This window comes from Triturus cristatus, chromosome 4_1 (assembly GCF_964204655.1).
Source record: "Triturus cristatus chromosome 4_1, aTriCri1.1, whole genome shotgun sequence".
Classification (NCBI taxonomy): domain Eukaryota; kingdom Metazoa; phylum Chordata; class Amphibia; order Caudata; family Salamandridae; genus Triturus; species Triturus cristatus.
Window position 1 is genome coordinate 234,331,921 of NC_140585.1, and position 24,442 is coordinate 234,356,362.

Below are 24,442 nucleotides of genomic sequence, written 5' to 3' on the forward strand. Positions count from 1 at the left end.
AGCGGGTGTTGAGCAGGATGCACTTGAGGTGGGTGCTGCTGGTGTTCGACTTGGCGGCTGCTGGTGCGGGGCAGGTCCGGATGCAGGAGAACTTGCAGGCGTGGCAGCTGAAAGGTCCGTGGGTGAGTCGTGGTGTGGCTTGGTGGCATTCTGGGGGTCGGCCGGTGTTGAGTGCGGTGAGGGTGGCGGCGGAGTACGTCAGGCGGGTAGGTCGGGGTCCTGGCGCTGGTCGCGATCCGGGCGCGGACGGGCGCAGACGGGCTTACCTTTGGCGCGCCTTCGGCGCACAATCGGCGCGCCCGCTGCGCGTTCGCACGGTCGCCATATAAGGCCAAGTGCGCGGGTGGGCAGGGCAGCTGGGAGGCGGGAGCGGGGAGGGATACAGAAGGCAAAAGGGGCGGGGCTAAGCGGCGGTGGCGGGAAGCGGGGAGGGAGAGCGGGGCTCGGCGAGGTAGGCAGGCAGACAGGAAGGAGAAAGCAAAACACGGGCACAATTACCAGAATACTATCACAAAAACACGGGCACAATCACAAGGAAAAACGGAGAAGCACAAAGTTACAAAGTCAAGGGAAAACTCTCCACCAGAACGAGCAGCCGGCAGGCAGGCACGGACCGCGCCTCTCGGAGGAGGGGGCGTGGTCAGCGGCAGCGCGACAGGCAGCGAGGCAGCTAGGCAGGGCAGAGGGGCACCCGCAGCAGCTGGTGGCCGTGCGGCGCGGGGGTGTCCCATAAGGTGTTGCACTGGACACAGTGAGAGCAACAGCTGAATATGTCTGAGGAGACACTAAGAAAAGAGAAATCATATGCTTGCACCCCTCTTCCTGGGCCCATCCTCTGCCTAGAGGCTGGTCTGATTCTTGTGGGGCGCCTGCTGCATCCGCTGTGACGCTCCTGCCTCGAAGGGGTGCAGCACGTGCTGCCCCATGAGGGCTGCCAGTGGGACGTTCCTTGCAGTCCTCGCTTTCCCCGCTATGTGATGACCTAAAATACCACATCCTTTGTCCCTCACAGGTATTGGCTTTACTGGTGAATGATTACCTTGCACACGCCTCTCTCATCCTTACAAGGCGTGGCGCGCACGCACTCCTCATAGCTGCCAAGGTTTCAGATTGCTGTGTGTGACCTTTTCATAAATTCAGTGTTATTACATGTGACATTTCAACAACTGAGTAACACTTTGTCGCAACCAAAATCAAGCAATGAAAACCAGGAAAACATATAAATATGAGCAGTTAAACCCATTTGAGCAACAAGACCTTCTAAGATGATGTTAAAACTGCTGGAAAGCAAAGCACCAGAAACTGAAGCACCTAGTTCTCTTCTAAGCTGATGGTACTGTTAAACAAAACGAGGTGTCGGTCTGCACCAGTCATTTACAGTGCGCGCCACTGCAAACTAAATAATGTTTCTGTAAATGTTATTGTAATAGGGTTAAATTATGTTTTTCAAAAAACGGCGCAGTTTGCTTGCCACTTGCTCACCTCAGAATAACATGACTGCTGTAGTGGGGGATAAATAAAAAGAGGGAGGTGGATAAGGACTGTTTTCCATGGGTCTCCTCACTTGAAAGCACACATCAATGTTCGCTGTGGTACGGAATGTAGCCACGGTTCACTGCAGACTCCACTACCGAAATTTTGAGCAGGTGTTCTTTAATTTCTTCTGCTCTGACTAACGTAAAATAACCAGCTTTACCTCATCGCTTTCTTGACTGGTCGGCCGTTATAAATCTGGCCTAATCAAATGAGCAAAGGGACATCCGTTTTATTTAAGAACACTGATAGTTTTACGAGTTCAGAGTTTTCACTTACTTCAATTCGAGGCAGGTGACGAGCGGAGGCAGCGCCATGGCAATAGGTGCCTCCCCCGGGCTGGGACATGCTCTCACAGCTGCAGGCAGCAGCCCGCCAGCAGGCTCCGGTCGGGCCCGGGTTGGTTGAGCCCTAGTCCAGGCCAGGGATCATTATTTTACTGACAGTACGGGCCGAAAGTGGCGAGCAGCAGCTATCGCTACAGGGCGGCAGCAGGCTCACAACTGAGTCCTCTGTCACCAACGCTGGTGGGGCCTGGTGAGCCTCAGGAGGCCGAGGCAAGCCGGTGGTGTGAGGGTTTATGGCGCGGGTCACGTGGCTTGCACATAACCTCAGCTGCCTCTACCAAGACTCGGCGTGGACCCATCTCACTGTCCAGTGAACGCCGGCGCCAATTATGGAGAAGCCCCAAAATAATAATTGCGGCGTGGCGGGCAGGGGCGGTAAACTAAAAAAAAAAAGCATAACTGCCGCACACTCAGTGATTATGGATACACTGTTGCAATCACGTGACCACGTCACGTGAATGCCATGCCCCTGGCCGGCCTGCAGCAGCTGTGCTATAATGAATGCTTATTGGTGCAGCAATGAGCCACCGGGTCGGCGCAACACTCCTGACCTGCCAGCCATTCTAGCTGACTAGACTATGCAAGACACTCTGCCAGAGCCTTTTAATTCATGATGAAGAGGCTTCCTGAGCGAGGGGGCCCCCGCAACGCGGGGGCCTGTGTCTCACGCATTGCGATTTTAATTGAAAAAAGGGCTCCGAGTTAAACTGGGGAAATGTTTGTTGGCTTTTTTAGACTTTCACCTGGTCCGCCTATTGCAAGACTTGCTAAAAAAGTACATCCAATATAATCTCGTGTATCTATTGCTCTAATGCAAAATGGCTCACTTAAAATAAATCCTACGAGCTGTACATGTGTAGAAGAGGGGAGTTACCATTGCAGACTTGTTCAGGCCGAACAATTCTTTCACTTGTTTTTCAGCCTGACGGAACAGGCCTACAGTGCTGTCTGGACGCTTGGCCATTTTAGAGGCTCGCACTTTTTAATAGTTTTGCTCCCCTATTTTTGCCAAGTTTTGCTCCCATATTTTTGCCTTAGTCAACATTTGTCCCTTCCCAAAAGTCATGGATTTTGTCCATATCATGTATTATCTTGGCTGGAATTATAGGTCAATGCCCAGTTTTTCTTTATTTCCCACCGCATACTGTTTCTGCTAACTTTCTAAGAGGCAGGCAGTTTTGACTTCATGACAGAAACACACATGCACACAAATCATACAATCTCTGTTTCTTGATTTTGCTCAATCTGTCGGTCTCTCTTGCTCTCTGCTTTCTGATTACACTTAAAACTTGAATGGGGACCAACCGCAGGCTGAGAGCTGGCAACCTAATACACTCTCACTCACTCAACTGTAGCAGAGAAATTCCTGTAAGGATTATTTTCATAATTTGTTTTCATTGATCTTTTTTTTTCTCAAATGTTAATTTGGGATTCTCCTATGAAAGTTGGAGCTACTACGTGCTGGATTTAGCTTTCAGTGGCAACTGAAAATCCTCGAATGCTCTGGAGAAAACTCTAAATTTGAAGTGAAGGCTGAAATACCGCCACTATACTGTCTGTCCCCATGATGTAGGAAATTCAGATTGTGAATTTGGCTCTTTTATTTAAAAAAAAATAATAATAGTTTATTGGATTTTATACAATATGATATTCGGCAAATAATCACAAATGATTAATTATATCTTCGTCCGAGGAACATAGACAGCCTAAAATACTGCAGTAATTCTTACCGCTTTGTTCGGATGTGGCCCAAAAGTTTCTTAATGCTGATAGAGAAATGTAAAGAGTAGGACAGATTTGGGCACAAGAGTATGGGCCTTGCTTCGAGTTCAATGAATGGGATGGTCCAACACAAACGTGGCTGATATCCTGTCAGTCATAATACTAGTGCATTATATCTGTGGCACTTATCGATGGACGGAATAGCCGCCATGTTTTGACAGAGTACACCATCTGACTAACTCTAAATAAGGGCCTAATTCTAACTAGGAACAGATGGCTAGATCCAACAGCACAACTGCTGAAACTAGGGGGTATTTTTTTTTTTTTTCTTATAGATGGCAGGATAAACAAATGGGTACACGGGCAAACTCAGAACTACGCTACGTGAAGCAAAGAAGCAGAAAACAAAAAAAGTAAATAAAATAGTTACGGTTCACGTGATGAAGGAAATCACAGCTCTTATCAGATCCCTGTATTTGATCATGGAGTCTGTAAGTCGGCCTGACCTGGCATGCCATGGTCCTCTTTTCCTTTATCTAATCTGCATGCGATGGTGCATTCTAAGATGAAAAGTTATAACAAGCATTTGCAATGCAATAGGGCTTGCATTTACGCAAGTTTAAGCTATTGGCATTTTAAATGACAATGCGTTTTATTTATGTTTAAAAAACCGAAACATAAAGCCATTGTCATTTACAATGTCAATAGCTCAAGCTCGCGTACATGAGAGACCTATTTCATTGCAAATGCTTGTTGAATGTATGGCCTATATATATACTTCCATGGCTCACATCGGGAAACTAACCGCATCACCGAAAGAATATGCAAAGCCAAAAAGGGAGACTCGTTGACTTTGCCAGTGCTTGCTATATGTAGCCCACAATATTGTGCCCTTTCCTAGTTCTCCCTACTTTTTGCAGTTAAGAAAACTAGGTGAACGAAGACAGTTATTTGACCAGGAACACACGATGCACTACAATTCCCACGGCTCACTGGAGAACCAGGAAGCTGACGTATGTCGACCCCAGAAAGCAGGTTCGTCCATGCCACTGAAGGTCACGCTAAGTAGCGGGCCTTGGACGTGCAAACCCATTTGTCAGGTGTCTCAGAATTCAGCTGGTGCAGTTACAAACATGCTACACACGAGCTGAGGGTGGAGAGCGCTGCCACCTTCCCACGTGATCGCCCTATGACCTGTCACGCTGATTTGGGCCATTCACAAGCGAAACCAGTTAATTCACATGGATGCAGTAGAGGCATGTACATGTGATCTCAAGTACACAGAGTGAGGAAATTGTTTCATTGGCAACTCTGGAGGAAAAGGACACTCTGTGCCAAAAACTTCAAAGTGTGTGTCTGACTCTACTCAGCCCTCCTAGTCTCCATGACACTGATCCCAGATAGCCCTGTGCATCAGCTCTGCAAGGGGTAACCCGAACCAAATAGACACACTGAATGCTTCAGATAATACGGAGGCAGATTTCCTTGAAATTACTTGTTCACAAAGTACCTCTGGGTGAGAAATATCGAAGCCACAAAGAGGAACCACTCAAACCATCATATGCGCACAGGCAACACACAACTCTGCAAACAAACAACACAATGAAATACTTTGAGGGGAGAAGACGCACCACTCGAGACATACCACCATGACATACACCACATGCCTAACAAGCAAGGATAGCGGCAACGTAGATGGTCTTGTGAAGGAGGCAGGGCTTTAGGTCTGGTTGGTGGGGCGAGAACAGACATGAGGGAGACAGAGTGAGATTAAGCAGCGACTGGATGGGTGGAGGATTGAGATTATGCCAAGTGCCCGGGTTAAAGTGAAAGCAGTGACCCGTGTTTTTGAAAGCGGGCACCCATGTGCTGCCTGCAGTAAGAGAAACTCATTTATGAAAGTAGTGCTCACAGACTAAAGGTGTACCGTGTAACAACCAAAGTAAAAGGGCTAGTCGCCATGAGAGGTTACAGATGAAGACATGGTGGGACTAACAAGCCTCTTTACGAATCAGAAGCCAGCATTTACGAAGGACAATGACAAATATAGGCAGAGAGTGGGTGGGGCTTTTATTTCATTCTCCACTACAACAAGTCTTGCAGAGCCGCACATGCGTGCTGCCTCTAGGCTCGACCTAAAAATCAAGACTACCTTCTTCGATGGGTTTTCACGCCAGTAATGTGTGACATGTTGTGCAAGGAAGGCAGAGAGGTGGACACCTGAGAAATAGTCCACAAAACCCCTGAATTTATAGGGCTTCAGATAAGGATATCTCCAAAAAATATGTAAGATATGGCATCCTCTGTCAACATCACTAGCAGTCTGGTTTAAGGTTTAAATTGGTGGGTCTGATCCTTTAATGGAACCAGTGTCCATTTTCGTGCAGGATATTACAGTAACAAAATGTCACCATGTCTTCCCCAAGTCCTGTCCTGTCTGTTCAACAGAATCGACCTGTTTTCCTGTGTCAACTGTGTTGATGAGTGTACGGAAGTGCTCTTTTTGCCTGGTACATGTGATATCGACAAAGTGCCCTGGGTTCCTGCTAACCAGTCCCCCAGTGCCAGAGCTCTTTCCCAAAAATTGTACCATTTCCCCCCAGTTGGCAAAACCTTTAGCGCACCCCCCTGTAAGTCCCTAAGAAAGTGGTACCTGAGGTACTAAAGAGTCCCGAAGGGCTACCGTATGACTTGTGCCACCCTAAGGGACCCCTCACGAAGCCTGTGCATGAGTGCCAGTGCAAGCTGGATGTCCTGATGCAGACAAAAGTGAAAATGACATGTTGCACATACCTGTGTGCCATGTCCCCTACCACTGCATATGATATTTGTAAGTCACCCCTACAGCAGGCCTGACCGCCCTAAGAAAGGATGCTTAATTTTATATGTGAGGGCATACCTGCATAAGCAGATATGCCCCTGTGCTGTTCCGTTCGATTACTGTCCGTGCAAGTCAACAGGGTAGCCATTTTTAAACGGGTGCTGAGCACTGGTCAATACGAGTTCCCCAGGTACATCATGGCTTCACTGACAACAGGGATGTTTGATATCAAATATCTCGTATCGATGAACCCACACTGATTCCAGTGTTGTATTTATCAGTACATGCACCCAGAGGGCACCTCAGAGGTGCCCCCTGAAACCGTACCAACTGCTGGTGGACTGACTGATTGGTCTTAGCCAGCTGGACACCAGAGGTAAATTCCTGACCCCCAGGTGTGAGGGACTTCCCTCTCGGGTGGCCCGAAAACAGTCCAGCTCTGGCATACGGTGTCTTCCTACCCCTCCCACGAGATGACCTGCAGATTCTTTCCACGGCAAGGAAGCTACAAAGCAGACCCTCTACTTTTTGGTTTGCGACTCGGTTTCTCTCTTAGAAGATTCCAAGCCCTCTGTTGTGCTCCACCTTTGGCGGGAGGACAGGCAGGAAAATTTAGATTAGAAGAGGTGCCCACATTCTGACAGAACACCTAGGGTGGGGCAGGCGATGTGGACCCCTCTTCGAGTTTCTCCGTATTCCCTTGGAGTGAATTAACCAAACCGGGTCAAGGTTATGCCACTTCCCATCGGAAGTGGCCAGATGAGGGTGTAGTCACCCTAGAGGTAAGTAGCTCATTGGCTACCACCTGGCACTCTTTGTAACACCCCTAAATTCAGTATTTATGGGAGGCCCTGTCACCAGAGAGATACCAAAGGGGATGATGGACGGAGTGTTTGAGCAAATCAAACACTCCCCTCCAGTCAACTGATCTGGGTTTAATCCATCATTCTTTAGCTCACTCCACCACCCCAGTTTAGACATGGCCATATGCAAATCAGTCTGACCCTGTGCCTCATGGGAACAGTCCAGTCCGAACTGCCAAGCCATGTCTTCCCTGGACCGAAAACAGGCATCCTGGGACCGGTTTCGGGTTCATAACCCTCATCAGCCAGGCTATCTTGAATCCAGTGGCAAAGTGAGCAAGGGACCCACGTCTGGGCATACCCTGCTAACTTAGGGCGGACAAAGCGATACCAGAGGGGATGATGGACGGAGCCTTTGAGCAAATCAAACACTCACCCCCAGTCAACTGATCTGGGTTTAATCCATCATCTTTCTTTATCTCACTCCACCACCCCAGTTCAGACATGGCCATAAGCAAATCAGTCTGACTCTGTGCCTCATGGGAACAGTCCAGCCCGAACTGCCAAGCCATGTCTTCCCTGGACCAGAAACAAGCATCCTGGGACCGGTTTCGGGTTCATAACCCTCATCCATGGCCATGTCTAAACTGGGGTGGCGGAGTGAGCTAAAGAATAATGATGGATTAAACCCAGATCTGTGACTGGGGGTGAGTGTCTGAACCGTGTCAGCACTCAGTCCATCATCTCCTTGTGTTTGCTTTGTTCGCACCAGAGAAGCAGATCTTCACTACCTAAGAGAGGACACCGAAGAGCCGCAAAAGCAGAGAAGACTGAATAGAGCACCTGACTTGGACTCAGCCCTGCTGGCCTGTCTGTAGCCCTCGTCAAAAACGGTGTCAAAGTTGACTTATGCTGCAGCTGTTGACTCCAGAAACTGGGTGGACTGCCTGCCTTCGAAAAAGACCTCCTGTGAAAAGCAGTCCTGTTCTGAAGAAACTTCAAGGAAAAGACTGAGGTCTCAGGGACTGCCAAAACCCAACACCTGAAGCAACCACTGCACCGGCCCAAGTTTTAGTGGGCCAACGTGCCAACAAAGTTCCCAGAGCTCTAGTCTATTGAGGTTTCACCCCTCCTGGACTCCCAGATGTCGCCTGTAGCCTCTGCACGCAGGCCCCCTCTACAGTGACTGCTCCGGTGAGGAAACAACCAATGCCTAAAGACACCTCTGCCCCTGGGCATTGGAGAAGAGGACCCAAGGTGTCCTCCTGTCCTTCAGCATCATAATGCCTAAGCCCGCTAGATCAGCCCAACTGGCCTCCTAGCCCGAGCATGCAGCCTCTTTTTACAGAGACTGATCCCCATTGAAACGCATTGGGCACCCGACGCTGTTGGGCACCCAGTCACCCTCAAGCCACTGGTGGTGTACTGTTGGTGCTGCCTTAACCTTGCCCACCACTCAACTCCACTCCTGGAGATTGGTCTTGTAAGTCGCTGTGCTATACCGGTTTGGTGTATAGATACAATGGGGGAGCCCTGTGTCCCTCAGAACCTGGTTAAGTACAAGTAAAGCTACAATGGTTCTGTCGGGGAGACCGCAATTACATTGTCAACAAAAACGAATCTTGTCACAAAGTTCATATATAAGAGTAATCTATATTACGAACAGCTTAACCAATATGGTAGAAAGTGGGCTAAATCGCAGCACAAGATTATTGGTATATTGGAACACAATAGTACAACAAGAAACTCCAAATTGCTTGCAAAAATAATTATTTGTTATTTTTTTGATTTTTCAAACAAACATTTCTTAGAAATACTTTTTTCAAGGGCTGTCCCAAGTGAGGCACATCTATATAGTGCCAAGTGTTTCAAAGTGACAGTGGGTGCTCAGTGCTGGTAGTGCAGTGCATATATACAAGAGTGAAGCTATATACAAATATGTACAGGTTGCAGAGTGGTCAGAATAACCGAGGACAATATCTGATTATGGCAAGATCCCTCAACCATACGTCTGAAAGTCTTAAATGGTGGGTAGTGGAGAAAATGCGACTACACCCAAGAGGAGGCTCGATCGCAGCTTCCCTAAACGTTAAAGGGTGCAAATGGATCCATTCCCTTGATACGGTTGCCAACGGGCTCAATGTATCGGAAGAGACGTCAAGACAAATGGGTCTGTTGTAATTCGAAACATTTACTTGGCCTACTTTGCTTATAGGCCAGACACACAACGCCTTGGTTAATCAGTCCGCTGGGCTGACTGCATTAATATCCCAGGCCGTGAATACCTCTATAACTGCAACATTGCCTGATGTGATATTACCCATGTTCCTACTGCTGTGCCCAAAGTAACCATCTGGGTCACAGACAGCGCTCGTATATCCATTACATGGGCCCATTTTATTATTATATCTAATTTTATTGCAGCTCACAAGAATTTGTGGACTACTGAAGTCTGTCCCTAAATGCCTTTTTCTAAGACTCCTGAATGGTCCCTACCTAGTGATTAAAGTCAACATGTGTTTATCTTTAAATAACATTTTTTTCAATGGTTAATCGTACATGTGTAACTTTGAGCTCTTCACATGCCAATTTCACTATAACTGAACGGATAGCCGTGGAGATTCAATTGATAACTGTGTGATAACCGAACTTGAAATTGATCATCACATTCGAAATATTCATTTCTACTCATATTTGTTTTATGCACAATGTAATAATTGTTTAAATTGTCTGCTTCCATTTAATGATATGAGTTCCTCACATGCCTATTTTACAATAACTGAACGCATGGCTGTGAGCATTGATTGGCTAATTGTGTGACAACTGAACTTGGTCTTTTAATTGAAATTGTTAATTGCATTTGATGTATTCATTTTTACTCATGTTGGTTTCATGCACAATATAATAACTGTCTGGGCAACCTTCCGTTAAACAGGAGGCTCATTGAATTTCACGCTTCCACTTATTTTCACAGGAAGCCTTGCCCTCACTGAAAGGTCATGTCTGCGCTGTCATTTGCAATAAGTTACGGCTAGAGAAAGGTTCAGATTAAACCAAACTGAAAGCATCACATGCTGGACTGATCTGGCCGGCAGCATTTCCTATATCAGAACTGGTACTTGTGACCTTTTTGAAAGCACGATGCCAATGAGAATATTACGACGAAACTTGCCAATGAGAATTTTCGTCCATAGAACGGCAACCAGTAAGTGCAGGCGGTTGTATGACGTTTCAACGCATTCCGTTGCAACGCATGCCTTTTCCACGCATGCGTTACAACATGAATGCCTTTTCCACGAATATCCTTTACATCGAAAATCCCTTTACCACGCATACCATTACAACGATTTTCGTTGTATAGCTATGCATGATAATGGCATTTTCATGGTTAAGGTTTTAAATTTAGTATAAAATTATACACTCACCGTTTTTCTTTTCTTTCTATGGATGGATTTATTTTTCTTTCGCTGTTTTCTTTTGTCCTTTTTCTATTTTTTGTTAATGCAGTACGTAGACGCACGTACGCAATAACTTTGTTAATGATGCTCCTCGCCCGAAGGACAAGAAGCTCAGAAGAGCGTTGATCAGGTAAAAATTTTCTTCTTTTTTTTAGGAGGGGGGAGGGGGGGAGATCTCCCCCCAACCCCCTCTTTTATTTTTACCTTTACCTCCCATTCCTTTACTACGCATCTCGTAGTAAAGGAATGCGTGGTAAAGGTCATACATGGTAACCACGCATGCGTTGTAAAGCATGCGTGGTTAAGTGTATGTGTGGAAACTGCCGCGTTGTAGTGGCCGTTTCCCCTGCAGGTTATACCGATGACTAGGTGGATAGCAGTTCGCTGCTGCACAGCGTCCCGTTTCAACGTGCACGCTCTGGCCGGTTTTCCCTTCGTAACGTGGGAAGGTTAGTCACATTCAGGACTGCTGAATGAGAAGCACACACATCTTAGGTAAGCGCGTTCTCTGCCCACGGTTTCCCTTCGTTAAACTAATCCATCAACATAAAAGCTTTCTTGACAGCGCAATAACCAGTCTACGCTTTATTTTCCAGGACAATTGCCTGGAGTGTTTTTAAACTATTTCCTTATCCATTTCAACTCGCTATCAGTAAGATCCATGCCTGAATTTCTACAGTACAGCTTGATAGAATAATCGTAAATGGTGCCTCATGTAATTTTCAGGCGCAATAACCTCCATGCGCTTTTCTTCTAGGGCACCACTTTGCTGTGCCTTTAAAGGTGAATTATACACTTAACCTCATCTCCGAGGTAAGGACGGAACATAGCTATTAAGGTATTTCCGTTCAGATTATCACACTTACCTGACATATGTATATTTATTCTCAGATACCACTTACCTGATCCTTCCTGACAAGTGCAGGTAATCTTCACTCAGCGTGTTAAGCTTTTACTCGTCCCCCTTAACCATGGACCCTATAGTAATTATCTGATACTATTTCATACTTTTCTGGCAGCCTCCACTCAGCGAGGGACGCCAAGGGATATCTCCCACATGCTGGTTGAGTACTGGGCATCACTCCGCCTACCCCGTAATGCTCCCTAGGCCTGGAACACAATTTGATACTCTATCCTCCTTTTCAGGCTGTCCCTAGTCCCGAAGAAGACCCGCTATGACATCACATTAAGGCGTTATTAGGGTCGAAACGTCGACTATCTACCATGGCTGGTCTTAACAAATCTCTTGGTGGATACTATTGAGCGGCCTTGCCATAACCAGATATATTGTCCTCTTTGTTATTCTGATCACTCTGCAACCTGTACATATTTGTATATATCTTCACTCTTGTATATATGCACTGCACTACCAGCACTGAGCACCCACTGTCACTATGAAACACTCGTCCCTATATAAATGTGCCTCACCTTGACAGGCCCTGAAAAATGTATTTCTAAGAAATGTTTGTGTCCCAATATACCAATAATCTTGTGTTGCTGCCTGCGATTTAACCCACTTTCAAGCATATTGGTTAAGCTGTTAGTAATATATACTAGTCATATATGACATTTTCATAACCAGATTAGTTGTTGTTGAGAATGTAATTGCTGTCTCCCCGACAGAACCATTGTAGCTTTACTTATACCTGTTTGGTGAACTTACTCTTCCTTCCATAGGCTAGCAATGCAGAACTCTGATATTGCACTGTCCACTTTTAAAGTAAAAAGAATTTATAGAGAAAAACGTACTTACCTGAACAATTTTACTCTGATGCCTATATAATACATATATAAAGGTACTTGCTATTTTTATAAATTTGAGTGGATCTTCTTCTGGAGTCATGTTCCCATTTATGGGCAGTTCAACCACACTGTCCCCTAATAGAGCGCTTTGGGATTGCATATTAATCCCTGTCCAATTCTGGGGGAATTGGACTCTTTGCATAGTATGTCAAGTTTTCGTTAAACCACTTAAAGAGCCAGCTTTCTACAATGAGCGATTCTTAAAGCTAAGAGTTGCCATTCTTTACACTGAATGCCTGTCGATAGGCATTATGTTCATGAGATTTATTTGTAACTCCTGTATTTACAAAAAGAATAGAAGATGATACACTAAAATCATGTTTAGACCTTCCGTGGAAAAGGACATAGCGTGGTAAATGGTGTCACAACAGTCTCATTAGGTAGGAATTTGTCACTATTTATAAATAGCAGCAGCCATCTCCAGTGCTCCAGATGGTAATCAGTCAGTTAATTAGCTTCTACGTACATTGTTTTCTATTTGCCTTCATAATCTACTTTATAGCGTGTGAAGCTATTAAATATCAAAATCAAGGAAAGAAAACATTACTATAAATTCATATGCGAGTCTCCCTCCTCTCGTCATAAGGCTCTACTTTAGTTCTATACTTGTGCTCTGAGGGCCCGATTCACAGACCTAATCTGAGACAAAATCCTAAACTTACTACGTTTGGTATTCACAGAAGGCACTTACTACTTTTGGTATTCACAGAATGCACTTACTACTTTTGGTTAAACTTACTACTTTTGGTTAAACTTACTACTTTTGGTATTCACAGGAGGCATTTAGTAGTAGTAAATTTAGTTTACTACTACTAAATGCCTTCTGTGAATACCAAAAGTAGTAAGTTTAACCAAAAGTAGTAAGTTTAACCAAAAGTAGTAAGTTTAACCAATAAGAAGTAAGTGCATTCTGTGAATTCCAAAAGTAGTAAGTTTAGGAATTTGTCTCCGAATAGTTCTGTGAATCAGGCCCTGAGTGTCTGAAGATGATCACATTGAGAGGTGTAGTGGAAGCCTATCCACCTCAGTGTCTGTCTATGGACACAAACAGTGAGGTGCTTATGCTATTCACAAATGCTGATCTATATCTAGAATTCTAGCATTGGGGAATAATGGAAAGAATGTAAATCTAGGGAAGATGGCAACACTGGGGAACTGCAATCCATCAATCCGGGATTTGTGAAGCATGCTACTCACCCGTGAGGGTCTCAAGGTGCCTGGGGCGTGGGGGAGGAATACCACGCAGCTGTCTCACCCTGTAGTCACAGGTAAGTAACTTTCATCTAAGGAGTCAACATTTGATTACTTTGAAACAAATACTTAAAGGTTAGAACTGTCTGTACATCAGGGGCAGTTTGAGTTAATGAGGGGTAAATTGGTGGTAAGGGGGAGAGGACTGGGGGCATGCCCACATTCTGTTCATGCACAGAAATCTCTTCCCTTGGCTCTGCTCCACTCTCCTTTTTGTAAATATTTTTTTTTATGCTCTTAGTGTGCAAAAGTGATTTGCCGGTTTGCCCCTTCTTATTAATGAACCAGAAGAGCAGATCTTTTTAGGCTGATTGTGATTTAGGTGCAGGTTACTACTGTTTTCATTCTACCACAAGGTCTGGTGGAGTATCTGTCCAAGATCTACAAAACAAATTACCAGACCTGTTGGATGACCGGTGATAAAACACCCTACAATACAGGCAATATTTAAATATGGCACAAATTCTCTTATGGTTGTCTGTGGAAACTAGTGATGTAGCATCTTAACACATTGCCTTGATCCTTCTGTGATTAGCAGACAAAATGTTAATTGATCATTGCATCCGTGTCATTCGTTAGAGCCAATTAATCTTTCTTCTGTTACTCCCAGATATTTGATTTTGAACTTACCCAAGAAGAGATGGATACTATTCTGAGCTTCAACAAGGGATGGCGAGTGTGTGCCATGAGCATGTGAGTATCCTTGTTTAATTTTTACTGACCAAAGTTGGAGTTGATGTGTTTCCAGTTATAATAATGGTTTGGATATAGCTCTTTCTGGCACAGAGCTTTTCACAATTCAGGGTACTTGTTAGACGGGCGATATTGTGGTGCGCTCATAATGATTCAAACCTGTGACTTTCACTTTGCGCACAGATCATAAATGTGCAGTTCACATCTCTTTTTGCCATGTGAATGTTTGGCAGTGTAGTCCGGAACTCTGATGTGGAGTGGGAGATCGTTCCACGCTTAACAAGTAATGTAAGCGAAGGTTTGTCCTCTTGATCCGCTTCTGTGTATATGTGGAATGTGTGTAAGATAGAGAAATAAAAGATGATGATTACCCTTCTAATTCTGGTTAGATATTTTGAGTCATTGAGATTTTACCCATTAACTAATATAATGCACTTTTTGTTTTATCCTCTTAAACTTTCAGGCAAACTAGTCAAAGGCTGGAATTATTAATACAGGGCAGCGGTTCTAAAGCTTGACTTATCCATTTTTCCTCCTGTTAGTCCCCTTTTGTTACTAATGCCTTTAGAGCTATAGTTAAGGAGGGACCTATAGCCTCTTGGAGGGAATCAGTAACAGTTCCTATATACAAGAAAGGCAATAGATGCTCCCCTTCGTTACTCGACGTTACAGGTAAAATATTTGGAAGGGTTAGTTTAGCAAAATTGGCGGAGTGGGCGGAAGAAAAATCCTTTTTTTTGCTGAAACTCAATACGGGTTCAGTCCGATACTGGGTACTATCAAGCAAGCCCTTAATTTGTCTCTGATCTTGGGTAAATCAATCAAGGCCAGTAGAGGGGCCATACACATGGAGTTTATGCACCTCTCTTGTGCTTTTGACTTAGTAGACTGAGACATAATCTGGGATATCTTGGAGCAGGCATGGATTAAACTCCCCCCTCCCATTTTTGTATATTTTAAAATCCCTTTAAAGAGATACCCATATGAGGATACCTCACCTCTCATTCAAGTTACCCAAGGTGTTAGACATGGCCCCCTTCCTTCCTTTTTTTTTTTTTTTTTTTTTTTTTAGCCTTTATTAACGCTTTGGACTCCTTTTTATCCTCTTCCACACTGGTTGTCCCAATAATGGGTTCCTGCCTACTCCTCGTGCTTTTATAAGCAGACAATGCTGTTTTAATAGCTCATGCAGCAAATGAATTACAATTGCTTTTAGATGTTTTTCATAAGTTTACAGCTGTCTGTACTCCTTCCTTGAGAAACCTGTTCACTCTTTAAACTAAACCATTGAAGAACGGCGAATAAAGTGCCACTTGTAAATGCTTAACGTGGTACCTAGCTATAAAATCTTTCATTTGTTTGGAAGTGAAGTGAGTTGCATTTTCTGTTACTAATTCTCTAGGTGTGCTTTCTAGACCAAATATTTTCTATAAAAATGTAATGACATTGGTTGTAGAGGGTGCTGCCACAAAGTCAAAATATACCCACTTAGAGAACTAGTCAATAAGAACTGTCAAATACGCCGTATTAGATGGTAGTATGTCAGAAGGGCCAGCAAAGTCCATGGCAACGAAACCCAATTTGAGACTTGCGAGTCCAACGATAACCAACAAAAGAAAGGTTTACATTTTTGGAAGTACTGTCAACTCCTAAATGACCAAAATACCCTGCAGCTATAATTGTTTCTCTGATAGCAGGTGGAGGAATACATAAATCATTTCTCATAAGAATTCTATCAACTAATGATAACTCTTCTTGAATCTGTGTATGATTTCAAAGGTACTGACACATTTTTTTTCTTTAAGCTAACCTTTTGGCAAAAAAATATTTGACAAAAGCTCCTCATCCTCATTTAAGGCTTCCATCCACTCAAGTTTGGAAATAGTGCCAGAGGAAGAAAGAAGAGCATCGTCAAAGTGGCTACCACACATTATCATTTTTAATGTCATCTGGATCCACATCTTTCAAAGGTTACCTGGAGAGGCAATCCGCCATGAAATTTTTACCTCCTGGAATATATATTGTGAAGTTATACTCTTGAAGCCGTGACAATAGTCTCCCCAACCTTGCTGATGCCTTACCTGAACCATATCCATTGAGCAGATGGAGTAATGGGTTATGATCTGTATATAGTGTAATGTGTGCCCCAGAGAAAACTTACATGTTCGAGGCATATGAGCTGCAGAATTCATACTACTGCATAGATCGCCATCTGGTGTTGGGCTCGGATACTTCAACCTTGTTGTTGAAGTCTTTTCTAGTCCGGAGATAGGTGACTCCTCCCTTGGTTGATAGTGCGCATGGGCATCGACTCCATTCTCAGATTTGTTTTTTCCGCCATCTGGTTAAGATGTAACTTGCTGCGCTCTGGGTCGACGTCGTTCAATTCCCCTTCGTGCAAAAACTCTCACCGCTTGACGGTATTGTTTCGAACGCGAATCTCTCTCTCAAGGCGTATCCAGTTCCGAAGACATTTTCGAGTCCGGTCGTCTAAGTGGGCTGTTGGGCCGATCGGTGCCATTATCCAGCATATGGAAAGGACTCTATTAAAAAAAAATAAGTGTGGGGCTAAATTCCCACATACAGATCTCCACGAGGTCTGAAACCTTTGTCTCTCGCCAGAACACGAGAGTCGACACTGCCAGGCCTGTGACTTTCAGGTCCAAGAAGACTATGATTGCCAGGCTCGACGACACGGAATGTCCAGGTCAACCGTTCCGGTGGCGAAGAACATCTTCGAAGCAGGCTCTGATGATCCAGACACAGGAGACGAACAACCCAACGTCTCCGAAGCTGAGGAATCTGGATCAGAAGACCGGATGTTTACCCCAGGTCAACAGAGCGCGAGTACTGATGTTCACGCCCCTGCCCTGAAAAAAACAAAAGGCTCCGGTAACACATTCACCTTCGGGTCTGGGTCGGCACCGAGACAACTTCAGAAAGCCCCGGCTCCGAAGCATCCAAAGCCTTCAGGCAGCTCTGGATTGAGCCAGCTACAACATGGTGGCGAAAAACCATTGTGGGCACCGAAGCATAAACCCAAGGTGCTGTCGGCACCAGAATCTTCAGCACCGAAACCCAAGGTAGTGGACTCTTCGGCACACAAACTCAATCGAAGCCTTCGGATCAAAAAAAACAAACGAAACCTTCGGGGGTCAAACTCCACCTAGGCAAAAGGAGACAAACCCCTCCTAAAGCTAAGGAAGACAGGCCAAAACACCACTCGGAGCCGAAGTCTTCAGCGCCGAAAAAAGACAAAATCAAAAGAACTTTTCCATCCAGGTCCACCGAGTCTCGGAGTCTGGCTGGACAGATCTCTGTCCTTTAATGTACAATCCACAAAACTCTCAGCCACTTGTTTTGGCATCATGAGGATGTTAAAGAAAATTCTCCCTCTCCTCCCCCTGGAAGCTAAACAAGCAGCCGTACAAGGTTTAATTCAGTCACGCCTTGATTTTAACAACGCACTTTATCTTGGTGCTCCTGATTCCACTCTGAGAAGGCTTCAGACAGTCCAGAACTGCGCAGCACGCATCTTACTCGACCTTCCCCGCAGACAGTCAGTGAGGTCCGGACTGGTATCCCTTCACTGGCTAATGGTGCGCCAGAGTTATGTTTAAAGCTATGTGCATAGCTCACCAGGCTTTCTGGAACACTGGCCCCAGGATTACGCGAGATCTAATTACCCACTACACGCCCAGCAGAAGCCTACGCTCTAGTCAGACTTTCCTTGCATTGGCCCCAAGAATTAAAAGGGCCAGATCCGGAGGTAGAACATTCTCCCATAATGCTGCCAGAGCCTGGAACGGCCTCCCGTTGCATCTCGGAGCCAACTCCAATCTTACGGCCTTCCGTAAACAGCTAAAAACCTTTTTATTTCATCCAGTTTAATTTACCCCCTTCTCCCCCCCCCTGGGCTTCTGTGCGGGTCACTGGCATTCTCAGTGCTTGGACGCCTCCGGGCAGCAATTCGCGCTCTACAAATGCACATCCAATCCAATCCTAGGCAAAAAACACTCCATATCGACCTCATTACTGGACATGTCGCCTCTATACTACCTAAAAAAAGGAGATTGGACACCTCAAACAACTGAGATGCCCTCCAAGAAAAAAGACTCCTCCACCTCACCTATGAGGCCTTTCTCTCCACTTCCACAGCCTCTAAACACTATACCTTCTCCAGCACACTCTCCAGTGTCTGCTTTTTTACCACAAGAGGAGGATGAAGATATAGGGGGTGATGATGACATACACTCACTACATAATACAGATACTGATGATGACACCCACAGCCTCTTGAGACAATTATAATGTCCCAGATGTACCCGAGCCAGGTTCATATCCCTCCAGACGAGAGTATAGGGTTTGCACAACTAATAAATAGAGCTGCACAATACCATGGGGTCCAACTACATTCAGACCCTCTAGAGGAGGATTTTTTACTTGAGACATTCACTCTCCCAATGCTCAAAGGGATGATTAAACATGCCCCTGACGTTTTTAAAGACCCTGTTAGGGCTAGGGTTCTTAATCCTAGCATTGAGGAAAAAATACAAGCCAGCTCCAAGCGATCCAGCTTATATTAAAGGTCAACTCCCTCTGGATTCGTTGGTGGTAGTAGCAAGTGCCCACAAACGGGCAAATTCCCAAACTACAGGTGAGGCCCCTCCGCCAGACAAAGAATCAAATTTACTGGACGCATCAGGGGAAAAGAGTTGCGTCTCAGGTAGCAAGCCTTTGGCGTATTGCCAATTCACAAGCCTTACTAGCAAGGTACGACAGGGCTCACTATGATGAGCTTAAAAAAAAAAAAAAATCTCATTCAACACCTTCCAGATGAACATAAGACCCAAGCAAATGATCTTATACAGGAGGGAAAGCTAATTACAAATACCTCAATGAAATGTGCCCTTGATGCAGCAGATACAGCATCCTGCACAATAAACACAAGTGTGTTATTACGTAGACATTCGTGGCTGCGCATATCTGGGTTTAAACAAGAGGTGCAGTCTACCACCCTCAATCAACCTTAGATCAGGAACACTTGTTTGGGCCCACTGTGGACACATCTTAAGAAAAGATGAAAAAGGACACAGACCGCCCCCCCCCCCCCACATACCTCCCAGACAACGCCCAATGTAGACAGAACATCTCACGCTTCTCAAACAGGAGGTTCTGTCCATGCTTCAAAAGCCCACAATAGAACCAGTTTCCCTAGAGCATCAGGGAACAGGGGTGTACTCAGTGTACTTTCTAATCCCCTAAAAGGACGGTACTCTCAGGACAATACTGGGCTTCAGACCCCTCAATTTCTACATTGTCAGATCACTTTCACATGATCACTCTTCAGAAAGTCCTTCCACTGCTTCAGCAAGGAGACTTCCTTTACACATTAGACCTCGGACGCCTAATTCCATATTCCCATACTCCCTGCTCACAGGAAATATCTACGGTTCACTGTGGACGGCCAACACTATCAGTTCAAGGTCCTTTCATTTGGAGTAACAGCTCCCAGGGTCTTCACAAAGTGTCTGGTGGTAGTAGCCGCGCACTTACGAAGAAAACGCATTCACGTGCTTCCATACCTGGACGACTGGCTGATAAAAGCCAAGTTATGCAGTCAGTGTGTACAGCACACCTGCCAAACAATTCAGCTGCTACACAGTTTGGGGTTCACCATAAACCGCGCCAAGTCCCGCCTACAGCCCTCCTATCTACATCAGTATCTAGGGGCCGCAATAAACACTTCCAAAGCTCTGGCATACCCCAATCCAGCCAGGATAGCCAGTATACAAACCCTCATCACAAGATTTCAACCCCCCCAGCAGGGAATCATTTCAAATTGCTCATGCGTAACTGTAGCTCTCTGCCCAAACACTCCACGGAAATTTCAATTCTACTAACAGACTCAGAACCTGAAGCTCTGTTTCTTACGTAGACTTGGCTATCCTCAAGCTCAGAACCTGATATTGTACAAGCCCTCCCCCCTGGCTACTTCATCCAGCATCTAGACCGAACTAATGGAAAGGGTGGTGGGATCGCAATTATTCATAAAAACCATTTGACCTGCCGCATTCTAGTCAGCCCTTTAGCAGTCTGCAAAAATGCCCATTTTTCTATTGAATTTACCCCCTCACTCACACTTCTAGGTATTCTCATATGCACAGGGACAATTCTGTAGTTCCCTACTTAAAACAGTTATAAATCTTGCTAGTATCGACTAATTTCACCCTTCTCGGAGATCTTAACCTACACTTTCGACGATCCCTTGGACAGGCTGGCCACCGACCTAGCCCATGACCTTGCAGCATACCAACTGCATCAAAAGGTACCGCAAGTAACTCATACTAAGGGACATCTCCTTGACACTATTTTCTCGAGCCTAGGTGAACTAAAAGGGAAAGACCCCATCCCTCTCCCTTGGTCGGACCATTTTTTTAGTCCCTTTCTCTTGGCATCCACCAATCACGGGCTCACATTCACTATCGACACGTGCTTATATTCATCCCTGGCCCAAACTGTCCTTAGAGGACTGGACCCGCGAATTGGAAATAACCAAACCTAATCCAGAAGCCGATCCATCCGTAGCTGATAAAAAGTTCTCCTCTTGGATTGAAAACTCACTCTATGTAGTGCTATCCAGAAAAACAATATTAAAGAAAGATGGACCCAACAAGTCCCCATGGTTCACCTCTAAACTACGGCTTCTGAAACAACAATGCAAAAAACTAGAAAGATCATGGAGGAAAGACTTTTCAATAGTCAAGAAGTCAGAATATAGGTCAGCCATCGCAACGTACAAAGCAGAAATAAAAGCAGCCCAGGCCTCTTACGATGAGGAAAAAAATCTAGCATCCGCTAATTCCTCTAGAGAAACATTCCTGATCGTTAAACTTCTGAAAGTCCCTGACCCTCCTACGGCCCCTGATCTGTCTAGACATCGCTGCAATGAATTAGCAGGGTTTTTCTCCACTAAAATGCAAAACATCCTCAGACACCTCCCGCAAATAGACAATGAGCACTCACCCAAGCTCTCTGACCTAGAACAGCAGAACAATAACTACCTTCTAGAATCATATACTCAACTTGCCAACAATTCGTTCCTTCCTATTCTAGCCTCTGTCAAGAGTGGGTCACCACTTGACCCGGCACCACTCAACATTCTGAAGCTGGTAGCACCTACTGTTGCCTCTACCATCATCAATCTAATCAATGCCTCATTAGCATCTGGCAAAGTCCCCTGCGATTGTAAAAAAGCAATGATGAAAGCTTTATTAAAAAAAACACACTTGGATCCGGCTGAACTGGGCAATTACCGCCCCATTTCATTACTCCCCGGAATCAGCAAAATTGCGGAAAAGTACGTAAACCGCATACTCTCTCCTCACCTGGAGGCCCATAAACTGCTCCACCCCTCACAAACAGGCTTCCGCCCCTGTCAAGGCACCGAAACCGCCTTGATAGCAGTAGTGGAAGAATCAAAAAAGATTCTTGATTTTGGAGGATCCTCGGCCATAGTTCTCCTGGACCGGAGTGCAGCCTTTGACACGGTGAACCACTGCACGTTGGTCCACCGTCTCAAAAAGGTGTGAGTGTCAGGCACTGCCCTATCATGGTTACAATCCTTCCTGGAAGAAAGACACTTCCAGGTATTTGAAGGCAACATCCTATCCAATCCTTTCCCCCTGCGATGTGGTGTTCCCCAGAGCTCGCCCCTGAGCCCCACTCTTTTTAATGTATATATGGCCCCTCTAGCAGACATCGAATCCATTTGGAATCCAAATAGTCACATAAGCTGATGACACACAGCTGATCATGGCACTGAACCAGGCTGAACAGTCACCCACGATCTGTGCTCCTGCCTCAAGGAAGTTGCCAGCTGGATTAGCTAATCTCACCTAAAGCTCAATGGTGACAAAACCAGGCAAGTCTCAACTCCAGCACTATGTGACCGACTTGCATGGGCCCGGCTCCAACGCCAAAAAGGAGATAAAAAGCCTGGGCATCTGGCTACACCAAGATCTCACTTTTAGAGCCCAAGCAAGGAAGACCACTGCCACGTGCTACGGTCTGCTCAGAACGACCCGTAAAATACTTCCCCCTACTACACCCTCGCTCAAGAAAGCTACTGATCCAGGCCCTAATCCTCTCTAGATTGGATTATTGTAACGCTCTCTACCTAGGTGCTCCTAACTCGGTTATCGTTAAATTGCAAACCGTGCTAAATTCGGCTGCAAGACTGCTCACGGACACTAAAAATCGCTGCTCAGCAAAGCCTGCACTTTGCTCCCTTCACTGGCTTCCGGTGCAGGAGAGAATACATTTCAAGGCTCTCTGCATCGCACAAGTCTTTGCAAGGAAAAGGCCCACCTATTATTAAAACTTTGGTTAGACCGTACAAGGCTACCAGACAACTTCGCTCAGACAAGCTCCACCTGGCTGAAGTACCCAGAATCAAAAGGGCCAGAACAGGTGGCCGTCTTTTCTCTTACAATGCTGCTAAGCTCTGGAACTCCCTACCGCTCTCTGTCCGTAAGGAATCCAGCCATCTTGCATTCCGGAGGCAACTGAAAACTTGGCTATTCCCACCCCCCCACCCTCTAGCATCCGCTGCAGCGCTGGGATGCCTCCGGGTAGCCATGCGCTATATAAAAGCATCTTTCATTTTATTGATTTCATGGAGAGATAAGACACCCCGATCCAGGTCAGCTGAATCTGACGATCTGGCTCCTGAAGTCCTAGAGTTCGGTTACCTTAACCTTCCATCAGACTGTATGAACATCATCAAAGAAGCCAGGCGCCCTACTATTAGAGCCTGGTATGCAGTGAAAAGACTAGTCATTTACTGCAATAATAATAAAACCGATCCACTGGATGCTTCAATCCAGAACATCATTTGCAATTACAAAGATGTAATCTGGCATATTCATCCATAAGATTACATCTAGCTGCTCTTGCTGCCTACTTACAAAACAGACCACACCTGTCACTTTTTAGAGTACCTGCAATCAAAGCCTTTATGGAAGGCCTTAAAAGAATAATTCCTCCCAGACAGCCACCCTCTCCGATGTGGAATGTAAACATTGTCCATACCAGGCTCATGGGTCCCCCATTTGAACCTCTGTACAAATGTGAACTGCAGTTCCTTATATGGAAAGTAGTTTTCCTAGTTGCAATCCCCTCTCTCAGGAGAGTAAGTGAGATTCAGGCTTTAACCATACAGGAACCATCGTAACAAGGTGGTTCTTAGAACAAATCCAAAATTCCTAATCAAAGTAATCTCTGCTTTTCATCTTAACCAATCCATAGAGTTACCAGTGTTTTTCCAAAACCCGGACTCCGTAGCAGAGAGAGTTCTTCACACACTTGACGTCAAAAGAGCTCTACTTTATTATATTGACGGGACTAAGCCTTTTAGAACAATTATTCGTAGCTTTCTCACCACCTCATAAAGGACACCCCATCTCCAAAGGTGGGATTGCTAGGTGGATAGTCAAATGCATTCAGATATGCTACCAAAAGGCTAAACCCACATCAACAATTCCCCCTAGAGCGCACTCAAGACGCAAACTAGGGGTGTCCATGGCATTCTTGGGCAACATTCCCTTGGATGACATCTGTAAGGCAGCAACATGGTCTACAACACACTCCTTCACCAAACACTATTGTGTTGACGTGCAGGCAAAGCAACAGGCTTCTGTAGGCCAAGCTGTTCTTAAGACACTTTTTCAATCCACTGCAACGGATACAGGTGGCCACCGCTAGGGGAGACACTGCTGTACAGTCTATGCAGTAGTATGAATTCTGTAGCTCATATGCCTGGAACGGAAAATGCTACTTACCAGTATGCATCTGTTCTTGGTATGTAGAGCTGCAGAGATTCATACGCCCACCTGCCTCCCCGGAACCTGTATCTGTTCCAGTATTATCTTAGATACATTCACATGGACATCTCTTCTGTTTACTAACTCCATTTCCCTTCATGGCGAAAAACAATCTGAGGATGGAGTC

The 24,442-nt window shown here is 45.4% G+C and overlaps 1 protein-coding gene and 1 long non-coding RNA gene across 3 annotated transcripts in view; one reads left to right on the forward strand and one right to left on the reverse strand.

The window, feature by feature from the left end:
- The window catches only part of LOC146854178 (uncharacterized), a 265,426-nt gene extending 261,429 nt beyond the window's left edge, over positions 1-3,997 (reverse strand). Inside the window, exon 1 of the long non-coding RNA XR_014981167.1 lies at positions 1,813-3,997. This is a non-coding gene — a long non-coding RNA (uncharacterized LOC146854178). The remainder of the gene's footprint in view (positions 1-1,812) is intronic.
- The window catches only part of LOC146854179 (aldo-keto reductase family 1 member B1-like), a 217,432-nt gene that overhangs the window by 182,384 nt on the left and 10,606 nt on the right, over positions 1-24,442 (forward strand). For both annotated transcript variants that reach the window (XM_085651951.1, XM_085651952.1), the window contains exon 9: positions 14,349-14,431. In XM_085651951.1, coding sequence (XP_085508077.1) covers positions 14,349-14,431 — 83 coding nt within the window. The remainder of the gene's footprint in view (positions 1-14,348; positions 14,432-24,442) is intronic.